This window comes from Pipistrellus hanaki, assembly GCF_964339955.1.
Source record: "Pipistrellus hanaki genome assembly, chromosome: 4".
NCBI lineage: Eukaryota > Metazoa > Chordata > Mammalia > Chiroptera > Vespertilionidae > Pipistrellus > Pipistrellus hanaki.
The window spans coordinates 91024610-91037723 of NC_140506.1; the positions used below are offsets into that span (position 1 = coordinate 91024610).

At 54.5% G+C, this 13114-nt stretch overlaps 2 protein-coding genes across 4 annotated transcripts; one reads left to right on the plus strand and one right to left on the minus strand.

Moving 5' to 3' along the window:
* The first annotated feature begins 267 nt into the window (after positions 1-267).
* On the plus strand, positions 268-9379 carry ECI1 (enoyl-CoA delta isomerase 1). Its single transcript, XM_084882476.1, has 7 exons — positions 268-412; positions 505-618; positions 3548-3675; positions 5787-5933; positions 6483-6604; positions 6703-6881; positions 8889-9379. The coding sequence occupies exons 1-7, from the start codon at positions 361-363 to the stop codon at positions 9053-9055; spliced, it is 909 nt and encodes a 302-aa protein (XP_084738602.1). The 5' UTR covers positions 268-360; the 3' UTR covers positions 9056-9379.
* Positions 9380-9517: 138 nt separating this feature from the next.
* Positions 9518-13024, minus strand: DNASE1L2 (deoxyribonuclease 1 like 2). Of its 3 annotated transcripts, XM_084882432.1 has the most exons (7): positions 11981-13024; positions 11804-11892; positions 11629-11712; positions 11456-11556; positions 11271-11383; positions 10922-11173; positions 9518-10517 (listed from the first exon to the last, which is right to left on the minus strand). In XM_084882432.1, exons 1-7 carry the CDS (start codon positions 12242-12244, stop codon positions 10464-10466), a joined length of 957 nt encoding a protein of 318 aa, XP_084738558.1. In that variant the 5' UTR covers positions 12245-13024; the 3' UTR covers positions 9518-10463. The 3 variants fall into 3 exon arrangements, with proteins under 3 accessions (XP_084738558.1, XP_084738560.1, XP_084738559.1); XM_084882434.1 differs by lacking the exon at positions 11629-11712; XM_084882433.1 differs by having other exon boundaries at positions 11271-11556.
* Positions 13025-13114: the final 90 nt, after the last annotated feature.

The window sequence follows — 13114 nt, forward strand, 5'->3', positions numbered from 1 at the left end:
TTGATCTTTGCCAGGTTGGGAAGCCTGCCAGCCTCCCATGGGCTAAACTGTAGGTGGCGGTGCGGGTCTGTCCTGTGGGATTTATGGGAATGGTCTGTCTTGGATCAGGGGCCCACGCCAGTCCTGCAACCAGTTCAGTGAAGCCCTTTGCACCTGGAAAGCCTCCAGGAGGAGGGGCTTGAGGCCCGGACCCGGAAGCTTTGCGTCCTGGTTGGTGCGGGGGCGGGGCAGGCTTGAGCCGCGGGGCGGCGGAGTGGACCTCGGCGGCGGGCGGAGGTACTGCTGGGGGAGGGGGCGTGGCCTTCCCGCCGGACAGTGAGGCCACGCCCCCGCGCCGCGGCCCCACCACTTCCAGTCAAGATGGCGCTGGCGACGGGAATGCGCGTCCCGGCGCGCGCCCTGCTCCGCGCGTGTGCGTGACCGCCGGTGGGCGGGCTGGGGCCGGGGTGCGGGCCGGGGCCGGGGTGGGGGGCGAGCTAACGGGCCTCGCGCTGCCGTTCACAGGGGCCCGGCTCCCGGGCGCGGCCCTCGGGCGGACAGAGCCGGCGGCATGCGGCGGCGGCGGCGTGCGACGCTTCGGGAACCAGCGGGTGCTGGTGGAGCCGGACCCGGCCGCAGGTAAGCGCGCCCCGCGCCCCGAAGCCCGGCCTCCCGCCCCCCGCCCCCCCTGCGCCGCGCGCCGGCCCGCGGGGTCCGAGGTTCGGCGTGCCTGGCGGCCGGGCTCCGGCGTGCGGAGCTGGTTCCTGCCACTGCCCGCTGCCAGGGCGAGAAAGGCGAGACTGAAGAATGCCTGGCAGCGCTGACAGGGCAGGCTCCGCCAGGCAGTTTGTCCTGTTATTCTCCTCAAGGGCTTGGGGTCTGTGCCCCGTTAAGCTGTTCAACTGGAAATTGAAAATAATTGGAAGTATTTTTGGAATAAAATATTTTATTTTTTCTTAATATTTTCACGTGGCACAGAACCCAGCAGATATTGCACTAATTAAAACCAGGATCCACTAGTGGAATCACCCCTAATACCGCCACCGCTCTCCAAAGGGGATAGAAAAGGCACTTTTGAAAGAAACACCTGGGCACTCCAGAGCTGGGTGCAGAGAAAGAAGGCTTGAGGTCAGAGATGGGCAAAGTTTTGGATTTTAGGATATGAAGGCCTTAGCTATATAAAAAGTGCAACAACACTTTTTAAACTTTTGGAATGGATGGTGGTAAAGGCTGCCACGCCCCTTAACACCACTTAAAAAATGGTTTAAATGGTAAATTTTATGTTGTATTTAAAAGGTATTGTTGAGGTAAATTTTTACCCAATAATTTTTTATTCCCACCCCACCACAGAACTCACTAGCTTTGTTCGCTTGTTAGAAAGTCAAGTTTGGGGTCTTAAAGCTAGAGCTGGTTTTGTCCTCACTGCTAGGCCCAGTTAGTTAGCTTTCAGAAATCTGGAGGCTTGGATGAAGGAATGCAGTAAAAGTGCCTTTAAAATTTTTTATTTAAGTGCTGCTACTGAAACTGGGCTTCGATTCGTTTGCAATATTTATTTTAATAATCACCCTGTGCCAGGTGTGTTGTTACTTATCTCTGGTTCATCCAAGTTCATCCAAATTTCTCTTCGTTACCTCCTGTTCACCCTTGGCCTCTTTACCTTTCCCCCAGTGTCCTGAATTCTGCCCCACCAGCTCCACAAAAATCCAGGGTCACCTTCAGAAACTTCCTACTGAACCAAGTGAGTTTGGGTAACTCACTTCTGGAAGTTTTGGTTGCTTCTTGTATGTAATAATTACCTCTTCCTCCTAAATTAGAGGCCTCAAAAGATTCTTTAGGACTTAGTCCTTACTCTTGCAGAATGGTGTGTGTTGACGGTCCAGAGATTTCCAAGGCCCTGGCCAGGCAAATGCACCAAATGAACGGGGCCATATCGGAAGTCCTTGGGGGCTGCCCTTGCTCAGGCAGTGAGAACAGATGCTCCACCCCCACCCCCACCCCAGGCTGGCAGCTACACTGTCCCCGAGGGCAGGCAGGCCCCGTCCGTCCTGCTTTTCCTGCTGCTGGCATTATGATTGAATGAAGAACATCTGACACCCCTCCCCCCAATATTTTTTGCCTCTATCCTTAGATAAGCATAAACAAAAAAGGGGGAAGGTCCCTCCGTGTTATTTTTTTTTAATTTTTTTAAACAGTATATGATTATATTTAATAACAAATTTGATACAACCAAAAAGTACTCCATGTTCTTTTTTGAGGTAACATGGACAGCCTGGGGATTATGCTAAGCAAAGTCAGTCAGAGAAAGACAAATATCACATGGTCTCTTTTATATGTGGAATCTAATTAACAAAATAAACTGACAAAATAGATCCAGAGATATGGACGCTTGCGACAGACTGATGGTTCTCAGAGGGAAGTGGGGAGGAGGCAGGAAGAGAATAACCGAAGAACTTACATGTGTATACGTATAACCCATGGACACAGACAGTAGGTGTGGTGAAGGCTTGGGGAGGGGCCATCGGGGGGGAAAAGAGGGACAGCTATAGTACTTTCAACAATAAAGACAAGAGAACCGGAGTACCTCCCTGGACTCCTCCTTGCACATCTACTTCTCAGAGTTGCTCACTCACTCCTCAAGAAACTATCCTACTCCCACGAAGACAGCAGACTTGTGTGGAAGGAAAATTTGTACGTGAATGTTCACAGAAGCATATTCACAATAGACAAGAGGTGGAACAACCCAAGTGTTCATCAGCACGTGAATGGATAACAGAATGCAATGTGCAGCGGGATATTATTTGACTTAAAAAAGGAATAAGGCTTCCCTGGCGTGTGGCTCAGTTGGTGCGTTTTCCCATGCACCGAAGGGCCGTGTGTTCGATTCCCAGTCAGGGCACATACCCAGGTTGTGGGTTTGATCCCTGGTCGGGCGCATACAGGAGGCAACCAGTTGATGCTCTCTCTCCTCTCAAAATAAAAAATAAAAAAAGGAATGAGGCACTGATACCTGTTACAACATAGGTGAATCTTTAAAAACATGTTAAGTGAAAAGAAGTCAAATGTGATTCCATTTATATTATATGAAATGTCCACAGTAGGCAAAATCATAGCAACAGAAATAGATCAGTGGTGGCAAGGGGCTAGCACAGGAGGAATGGTGACTGCCCTGCCAATCGGTACAGCACTTCCTTTTTAGGTGATAGAAATTTTTTTAATATGTTCTTATTGATTTCAGAGAGGAAGGAAGAGGGAGAGAGCGAAACATCAGTGACAAGAGAGAACCATAGATCAGCTGCCTCCCGCACGCCCCCACTGGGGGTTCAACCAAGGCATGTGCCCCCGACCGGAATCGAACCTGGGACCCTTCAGTCCACAGGCCGATGCCCTATCTACCGAGCCAAACCAGCTAAGCTAAATTGTTCACTTTTAAAGGGTTAATTTATGTTATGCAAATATCACCTCAATTTTTAAAAACCATGTAACTTCCCATGGCCAGGTTGTGGGTGCAGGGCAACGAGGGGCACCTTTCCAATGCTGGGCATGAGCTTCCTCTTCCTTTTCACACTAGGGATTGCTGTGATGAAGTTCAAGAACCCCCCAGTGAACAGCCTCAGCCTAGAGTTTCTGACAGAGTTCGTCATCAGTCTGGAGAAACTGGAGAATGACAAGACCTTCCGAGGCGTCATCTTAACTTCGGTGGGTGCTTGTCACTGCCCTGTGTCCCGGGGTTTCCTGATCAAAGTGTGACCCTGTTACCAGATCAGAGTCCAGACTCGGAGACCATCTGTATGTCACAGTCTGGAATACCTAGGCAGCCGTGGATGCAGATGCCACAAGAGATTTCTGGGGATCGTGGTCTGAGCAGGTGACGTTTTTGCAGGCACAATCCTGAGCCCGTTGATTCATGAAGTCTAGACCTGTGCAAACTGGGCAGTGGATTCCTGGGGTGCCCTCCCTGAGTGGTCCTCAGAACCTGGGCTGGTTTTAACACCCAGACCCGCAGGACTTGGCATCTCATGTGTTCCTACCCTCCTCCAGTTGGCATCAGGCTTACCTGCTCTGCCAGGCACCAGAGGTGCCAAGAGAGGACACAGATAAGACCAGGCCAGGGAGGTGAAGTGTGGACCCAACTTAACAGGCCATTTGTCGGATCAGGAAGAGTATTAGGGTCACCTTTCAAGTTAGGAGGGTCCCCAAAGCTAAGTGCCACCATATTAGAGACCTGCCATCAGTAGTAAAGGTGCCCCAGCCTCTTTCAGCCAAGATTTGGAGCAACCACTGTAGGTGTACATCTGCTTTCTTATCCCTCAGGTTGTCCCAGGCGTAGCCTGGTATTTGTTTTTTTAATATTTTTAATTGATTTTTTTTACAGAGAGGAAGGGGGATGGATAGAAAGCTAGAAACATCAATGAGAGAGAAACATCGACCAGCTGCCTCCTGCACACCCCTCCCACCGGGGATATGCCCACAATCAATGTACATGCCCTTGACCGGAATCGAACCTGGGACCCTTCAGTCCACAGACAACGCTCTATCCACTGAGCCAAACCGGTTTTGGCAGTATAGCCTGGTATTGTCAAAGCTCTGAGGAGCCTGCTGCCTCTGACCCTGGGGGAACAGCACTGTGCCAGCAACAAGGACCAGGAGCTGGGTGTGTACACCTGGTGGATACTGTGAAGCTGGGGTTTGCAGAACAAAGCGTGGCCCATGCCTTGGAAGAGAGATGATCCCATGTTTCTCCGAAGGTGGGACTGATATTGTGGGTGTAGATTGTTGAGGGCCTGGTGACCGGATCCCAGGGAACTTTTGACAGTCGCAGCAGAACTTTCTGGAGATACTAAAATTGCCTGGGAACTTTTCACTCTGGGTAATTTCTGAAAAGACTCCACTTAAGATGTCATATCATAGAGAGGCATTTTCTTTATTGTGCTCTAACATGAGGGAACTGTGTGTCCCATCTTTTATCTGCCTGCTCTTCACAGACAATGGTGGTTGTCATTCTCATAAGCGGTGTGGTTCCCATAGTCAGTTCTAGTCGGCACCAGCCTCGGGCATCCCATCCCCCAGCGATGGGAGTGTGGGAGCATCTCCTTTGCTCAGAGGTGCTGTGCCCACATGGGAGCCCCTGGGTGGGTGTTTCCAAGTGAAGGCTGTGAGCCATCCTCCCTGTCTGTGTTCTTGGCCGACAGCCCTGTGAACACCCAGAACTTGGTGCCTCTGCTGGGAAGTGCCATGGTGCTGCAGCCCCTTATTTCAGCCTGTCACTCCTCTGTGTTTGCTCCCCCTCCCTTCCTCGGCAGCTGTTTCCTGACCTCGGGCATCCATACAGGATATATGTCATTCCCCAGTCTCACATGTGACAGCCCAGGGCAGAGGTCTAGCTTCTTGACTGGTCACTGCCCCTCTCCTGACCAGACAGCAGCATCTTCCTGTCCGCAGCAGTCGGCAGCAGTACATCAAGAGATGCCCTACAGACTGTAGAATCCTCCCCAGCCCCTTTAGTTTTCTGCCTGGATAACACAGGTTTGCACAGAGCCTGGGGGATGCCTGACCCCGCCTGCCTATTCTGCCTTTTCCAGTTTGAATCTGGAAAGGGAAGAACTTCCCAGGACTGAGAAGGAACTGAGCCTCAGGGAAGTTGAGGCTGAGCCCTGGAGCCCCAGCTCTGGGCTCCTTGGAGCAGTGTGCTGCCTCCCCCTGAGCAAGACCTCAGCCTTGCTGCCCCTTGAGCACCTGTGGCTCCCCTGCTCCGGGAGCACATTGCCCTGGAGGGCGGCCTCTGAATGCCTGCTCCCTCCCTCGCCCAGGACAGCCCCGGGGTCTTCTCCGCGGGCCTGGACCTGCGGGAGATGTGCGGGAGGAACCCAGCGCACTACGCCGAGTACTGGAAGGCCGTGCAGGAGATGTGGCTGCGGCTCTACATGTCCAATCTGGTGCTGATTGCCGCCATCAATGTGAGTGAGCCCACTCTCCCTGGCCTTGCTGACTCCCTGGAGGCTAGGGTGCGGGGGTGGTAGGGGGGAATGCAGATGTGGCCCTGCCCTCGGGAAGCCCTCAGCGGGGAAGGGTGCCTTGGGGAGAGATGTGCACAGGGAAGCATGCCATTACAGATCACTGTGGCATGTGACAAACAAGGTAGGGGCCACAGGGTCAACTCACTCACTGGGGTGGGGGCAAGGCCCAGGATCCAAGGGCTCTGGGGAGCAAGTGGGGAATTGGATCCACATTTTGAAAACATCGTTTGGCCTGACCTGGGGAAGGCAGGGACAGACCGGTAAGGTAAGGTGCTGAAGCTAATGCTCCAGAACTAGTGCCCTGAAGAGATGTGGTGACAACCAGGGTAAGGTGCCAGGAGAGCCTGAGCTGGTGGAGGGAGGGGTGGCAGGGTGAGGTCGGTGTGAGAGCTCACACCCTGCGGGCATTCCTCGGGACCCTGGCTCTCTGGAATACTATTGGGACCAGCAACGCAGCACCCAGAGCCACTGGTCTTGCCTCCCCTGCAGGGAGCCAGCCCTGCTGGAGGCTGCCTGATGTCCCTTACCTGTGACTACCGGGTCCTGGCTGACAATCCCAGATATGCCATTGGGCTGAATGAGACCCTGCTGGGCATCGTCGCCCCTTTCTGGTAAGGCCAGGAACTGCACCCATTTTCCACTTGGCCCAGGGATGAACCACCCCTCCGGGGAGCCCCCAGCCCCAGGTGAGTGGGTGTCTGCATTCCAGGTTCAAAGACACCCTTGTGAACACCATTGGGCACCGTGCCGCAGAGCGTGCCCTGCAGCTGGGGCTGCTCTTCCCGCCGGCAGAGGCCCTCCAGGTTGGCATCGTGGACCAGGTGGTGCCTGAGGACCAGGTGCAGAGCACAGTGCTCTCCGTGATGGCCAAGTGGATGGCCATTCCAGGTGAGGAGCGCAGGGATGGGCGGCCACTGTGGGTACTGCTGAGCAAGCACAGCCTCCTTCCCTCCCTAGCCTGATCCTCCTGGTGAGACCAGGAAGTTCTCATGTGAAAGGAAACATGCAGACTGCTTAGTGCCCTGGGCTTACTACAACACATGGTCACGGGTGGATCATTTGTGCTTAAAACAAATGTGTTCTCTCGCAGAGTGGAGACCAGAAGTCCAGAACCAAGTTGTAAATAGGGCCACGGTCACTCCAGATATTCGGGGGGGCTCCTTTCTTCCTCTCAGTTCCTGGTGGCTCCAGACATTATTTGGTTTGTGGCCTCATCACTCCAATCTTTAATTCCATCTTCCCATGATCTCCTTTATTCCAAATCTCCCTTTCCTGTCTTTAGAAGGACCTCATCTTAATTGCATCTGCAAAGACCCTTTTCCAAATAAGGCCACATGCATTGGTTCTAGAAGGGTGGTGAGGACTTACATCCTGTATGTCTTACTCATAGAAACAGGGCAGGTTACGTCAACTACAACAGGGACCTGGGTCAGCAGACCATGAAAGAGCCAGGTGGATTTCTGGCTTTGTGGGTCACACAGTCTCCGTCACACTGTGGCACAAAGGCAGCCACAGAGAGTATGTGAACTAATGAGCATGTTGATGTTCTGATAAAACTTAGGGCCACTGAAATTTTATTTCATGTAATTTCACATTGCAACATACTACCCTTTTTGTGGTTCAACTATCCGATGTAATAAAAGGCTAACATGCAAATTTACCGTGTGACCTGATGTGCACTCACCTCCAGGGGGCAGATGCTCAACACAGGAGCTGCCCCCTGGTGGTCAGTGCCTCCCACAGGGGGAGCGCTGCTCAGCCAGAAGCAGGGCTCACAGCTGGCGAGGGCAGAGCTATAGCAGGAGCCACTCCCACCTCTGCAGCAGTGCTAAAGATGTCCAACCGAGGGCTAGGCCATCCTATAGGGAGTGGGCCTAAGCCGTTGGTCAGACATTCCCCAAGGGGTCCCGAACTGTGAGAGGACACAGGCCGGGCTGAGGGACCTCCCCACACCTCCCCCTTAGAATGCACGAATTTCATGCACTGGTCCTCTAGTACTATATAAAAATGTAAAAACAATTCTCAGCTCAGACATGGGATGACCGAATATTGTGCAGCTGTTACCTAGGATAGGATATTGAGTGACTTGGAAAATATTCTTGATAAGTCCTGGCAGGTGTGACTTAGTTGGTTGGACTTCATCCCATGCATTAAAAGGTTGTTGGTTTGCTGAAACCAGTTTGGCTCAGTGGATAGAGTGTCGGTCTGTGGACTGAAAGGTCCCAGATTCGATTCCATTCAAGGGCATGTACCTTAGTTGCGGGCATATCCCCAGTGGGGGGGTGTGCAAGAGGCAGCTGATCAATGATTCTCTTTCATCGATGTTTCTAACTCTCTATCCCTCTCTCTTTCTGTAAAAAATCAATTAAAATATATATATTTTTAAATGTTAAAAAAAAAAAAAAAAAAAAAAAAAAAAAAGATTGACTCCCAGTTAGGGTACATGCCCAGGTTGCCCGCTAGATCCCCAGTTGAGGGCATGCATGAGGCAGTCTCACAGTGATGTTTCTCTCTCTTTTCCCTCTAAAAATAAAAAAATGAAAATAAAAAATCTTTAATAAAAGGAAGATCTTCTCAATAATATAGTTGAGTGAAAATAAATAGGCTAAAAATGCAGATTATTTTTTTATTGATTTCAGAGACAGGAAGGGAGAGGGAGAGAGTCATGGAAACATCAGTGGTGATTTAAAAAAATCACCAATAGGCTGTCTCCTGCACAAACCCTATTGGGGATTGAACCTGAAACGGGGGCATTGCTGTGACTTGGTTCGTGGATTGAAGCTTAACCACTGAGCCACACTGGTTGGGCTAAAAAGGCCGTTTATACAGAGTTTGTGTTGGAACTCTCAGGAAGGCTGGGGATTATTTTTCACACATGGACCCTGTTATCTTTAGATCACGCTCGACAGCTGACCAAGAACATGATGCGAAAGCCCACTGTGGACCGCTTGGTGAAACAGCGTGATGACGACATCAAGAACTTTGTCAGTTTTGTCTCCAGAGACTCTATTCAGAAGTCCTTGCAGATTTACCTAGATAAGCTCAAGCAGAAGAAAGGCTAACGGCGCTGCCCTCACAGGTTCCAGGCTCACGCACCTGCCTTCCAGGGCGCTCTGGTCTCAAGGGGCTTTAAACAAGGCATTTTCCGACCTAAAAATCCTTCCAGCTCTTTGTTTTGCTGATCTTCCTAGGAGGGCCTGTTCCCTGTAGCCAGGGCCGAGGACCCACCACCACCTTGCATGAGTGCATTTTCTGCCTGCCAGGTGGGCAGAGTGGGCTTGGCGGGCAATATCTGGATTTGGGAATTGTGAACTGACAGGCGGAACTATTCTGGACCTGGGCAGTGTCACCACCGAGTTCCTCCTTTCCAAAGAATTGTGACTAAAGCCCTGGCAAGTGTGTTTCAGTGGTTAGAGTGGTGGCCCGTACACAAATGGTCACGGGTTCAATTCCCAGTCCCTGGCGTGTGTAGAAGGCAACGGATCAATGTGGGAGGGACACATCAAGGTTTCTCTCTCCCCCCCTCCCTCCTTTCCACCCTCTCTAAAAATTAATGGGGAAAATGTCCTCAGTTGAGTGTTAAAAAAGACTTGTCACTAAGTTCTCAGGTTGTCCTATCCCTGGCCTCTCGGCTGCCTGATTGCTAGAAGCATAAGAGAGACATGGGCCCTGATGATCCACACAAGATACCTCCCCTCTCCTCCCACCCCACCCCCCAGAGAAAAACCCTTTGGCTACCACATTTGTTCATTTAGATGGAGGGAATGTATGACAATTCAAAGAAATCAGGGAACTTCAAGGGTCAAGAGAGGCATTATTTGAGAGGCATTCTATGTTGAAGTGTCCTAGATCTTAATTTTAAAGACTTGTCAAGAAAAACCTATTCCAGCTTTTGACAAAAAGGCTTTTCCTCCCACCATACAATTCAAGACAGTTATCAAATCCTGCCGAAAACCAGAAAGCTCGTCAGGCGCCCGTTAGGCGCCTGTGAACTCCAGCTCTGCCTGTTCCCCATCCTCAGGTGATGGGTTAACCTGGGATTCAGGCCATGTCCTCCTGGGCCAGTCCTCGCCCAGCACGGGCTCCTGAGGAGAATCTACCCGGGAAGGATGTGGAATGGGCAGCCAGACCGAGCCTGTCCCCTAAAGAACCTGCTGGGCTGCCGGGAGACAATCCTAAGAAGACACGGAGGCCTCTAAGCTGACCTGATTGTGGTCCTAGCTGAGCTCTTGTTTATTGAGCAGAGCCACACCCAGTGCTCCCGGTCGCTCCTCACACCTGTGAGGTAGGTAGTGGTAGGCCATTTACAGGTGGGAGGCAGGCTCGGTGTCCCAGTAACATGTCAAAGGCCACCTGTCCGGGCCCAGCTCACCCTGCCCTGCAGCCTTGCTGAGGGCCCCTTAAAGGAGTCCTTTGGAGCTGTTCCTCAGCCAGTCTGCGGCAGCAGGCCCTGGCCAGTCCTCGGAGCTGTCAGTGGGACTTGAGGGTCACCTCCACAGGAAAATGGTCACTGATGGCGAGGGCCTGGAGGGAGAGGGGCCAAGTCTCAGTGGTCTTGCTGGGCAGCCTGTCCTTCCTGAGGCTTCACCTCAGAGAAGCGGCCCCCACCTACGATGAAGCCCACTGGGTTTGTAAGAAACCACTGCATCTGGGGGAGCAGGCCAGTGAGGCCTGGGCTGTGCGTCCCTGCTGTTGCCTGTAAGCGGGGAGTGGGCACAGACTCAGACCCTACCTCTGGGAGAGGCAAAGGCATCTTATTCTGCCCTCCCAGGCTTGTCCCATTCAGCCAGAACTGACCCTGCAGAGGCCTTTTCCAGAAACTAGGGCAGGGAGGGGGTCGCCAGGTGCCCTGAGGCTGAGCCTGGGCCTGTCTGCCAGTGCAGAGCAGCCTGGGGACACCCGCACGCCCCATGGAGCTCGGCACTCACCTGAGTCTGGTCCAGGCCAAATGCCTCCTGGAAGTTGTGCACCGTGGCCGAGTGGGGCTTCAGGCTCTTGCGCAGGTGGGCACCACAGACCACGATGCGGTCGTAGGCGCAGTCCGAGTTGCCCACGGTGGTGTCCGCGCTGTCCGGGATGAGCCACTTGAACACCTCGCTGCTGCGCAGGCGGATGGCCGCCCAGTCGTGCTCCTTCACGTAGCTGCAGTCCGCGTTGAAGTCGCCCAGAAACAGCATGTCCTGCGGAGGACCAGGGTTAGCCAGCCCGGGCCTCCAGGAGACCCAGGGCTGTGCGGGCCTGCCTCCGGGGACCCAGGGCTGTGCGGCGCGGGCTTACGTCGCTGCCCCACTTGTCGATGATGTCCAGGTACACGTCGTAGAGGGCATCGATCTCCGCCACCGCGTGGTGCGGCGCGGCGTGCAGCGGCACCAGCACCAGCTCCTTGGCGGCTGTGGGAGAGGCGGGTGTCAGGCGGGGCGGGGCCTGCAGGGGGCGGGGCTGCGGCGGGGGCGGGGCCTCACCGGAGCCGGGAGCTGAAAATTTGACCACGAAAGGTTCACGACTGAAGGCGTCCTCCGGGTCCGGGTACTGGTACGTGTCTACCACCGACACCGCGTCCTCCCTGCGGGCGAAGGGCGGGTGGGTACGCTAAGCCAGCAGCCTCCTAACCTACACGCTGCGACCCTCCTCTCACCTGTAAACGAACAGGTACATTTCCTTGTACTGATCCCGCCCCAGGGGCTCGCTGCTCACGTAGCTGTACTGGTACTTAGACATGCTGCGGAGATAGGACCAAGCCCCGAGTCAGCACCGCTCCGAGGCCTAGGACGCCGCCGCCGGAGCTCCCTGCTGAGCCCTGCCCGCCGCACCTGTTGATCTGCTCCATGAGCGCGGTCACTGCGCTCAGGTCCGGGTCTCGCACCTCCTGCACGAGCGTGATGTCATAGCCTGCCAAGATCTGGGGAGGGGGCCGCGGGGGCGGGGTCACGCACGGCAGATTGCACCCGCAGAGCCCAGAGGCAGCAGCCCCCCCAGGCCCCGCTCACCTGTGCGATGACGCTGCCACAGTCCGAGTCCAGCACTTTGCTGTCACCGAAGCTTTGGATGTTGAAGGCTCCGATGCGCAGCGCTGCTGCCCCGGCAGCCCCCAGAGCCCAGAGCGCAGCCAGCAGGGCCCGGGGCCATCCCATTGCTCCGAGGTAGGGGCTGGGAGGGACAGACACAGCCCTGAGCGCCCACCAGGAATGGGACTCACCCAGCCACCCGTCACCTCCCCAGGCCTGGGGGCCTGACAGGGTTTGCCACCCCATGCTGGCCAGCACCAAGGCACAGCCTCCCCTGTGCTCTCCCCAGGGTGGTGTGCTGGGTTCGTGGCCCTTCTACATTGTGGGAAACTGAAGCCCAAGCAGAGGGACCCCATTACCATCCAGCCCGACTCACCTGAGATGTGGATGTGCCAGAGGCTCAGGACTTGGGCCCAAGTAAGGGTTTGAGGTCCAGGCTGGGAGTGTGTCCGTGGTACCAGACTCCAAGGCTCAGTCGGACAGAAGGTCTGATACCTGGGCACTCAGGTATTTGAGGCCCTGGTCCGGGGAGGGGCCAGCTGTGTTGGGTCCCGCCCCCTCAACAAAGTTGGTGCCAGAATTCCTGGCTCCCATTCCCACAGAAACCCCAGACGGCAAAGCAACAGGGGATCCACCCTGAGGCTCCAGCCCCCAAGTCTGTCAGAATCAGGACTCAGAAGCCCCTGCCAACACCCCAAGAGCCTCATGAGCAATGAGGGAGGTGGCCAGCCAGGTCCTTAATCCAGGCCTGTTCTTATCCCCACCCCTTGGAAACTAGGTCATCCAGAATCTCCCTCCCAGGACGCCATCCCCTCAGGGAAACCAAGGCAGTCCCACCAGGAAAGCCCCTCATTCTCGGCTCCACATCCACCAGTTTCTGCCACACATTGAACTCCTGGTCTCCTGGCCTACGTCCCGTCCCTTGCCCCAGGGCACCACCTCGGGCCTCAGGAAGCTGGGGTCACAGATCCCAGTGGGCAGGGCACCGGCAGATGGCTGCCTGTCCACATGCCAGTGACGCCCACACACAGCCACGGTGTCGCCAGCCCCATCAGGAATACTGGGTGGGGTGGCCAGGCAAGAGCTTACAGCCTGGCCTGGGCAGGCAGGTGCTGC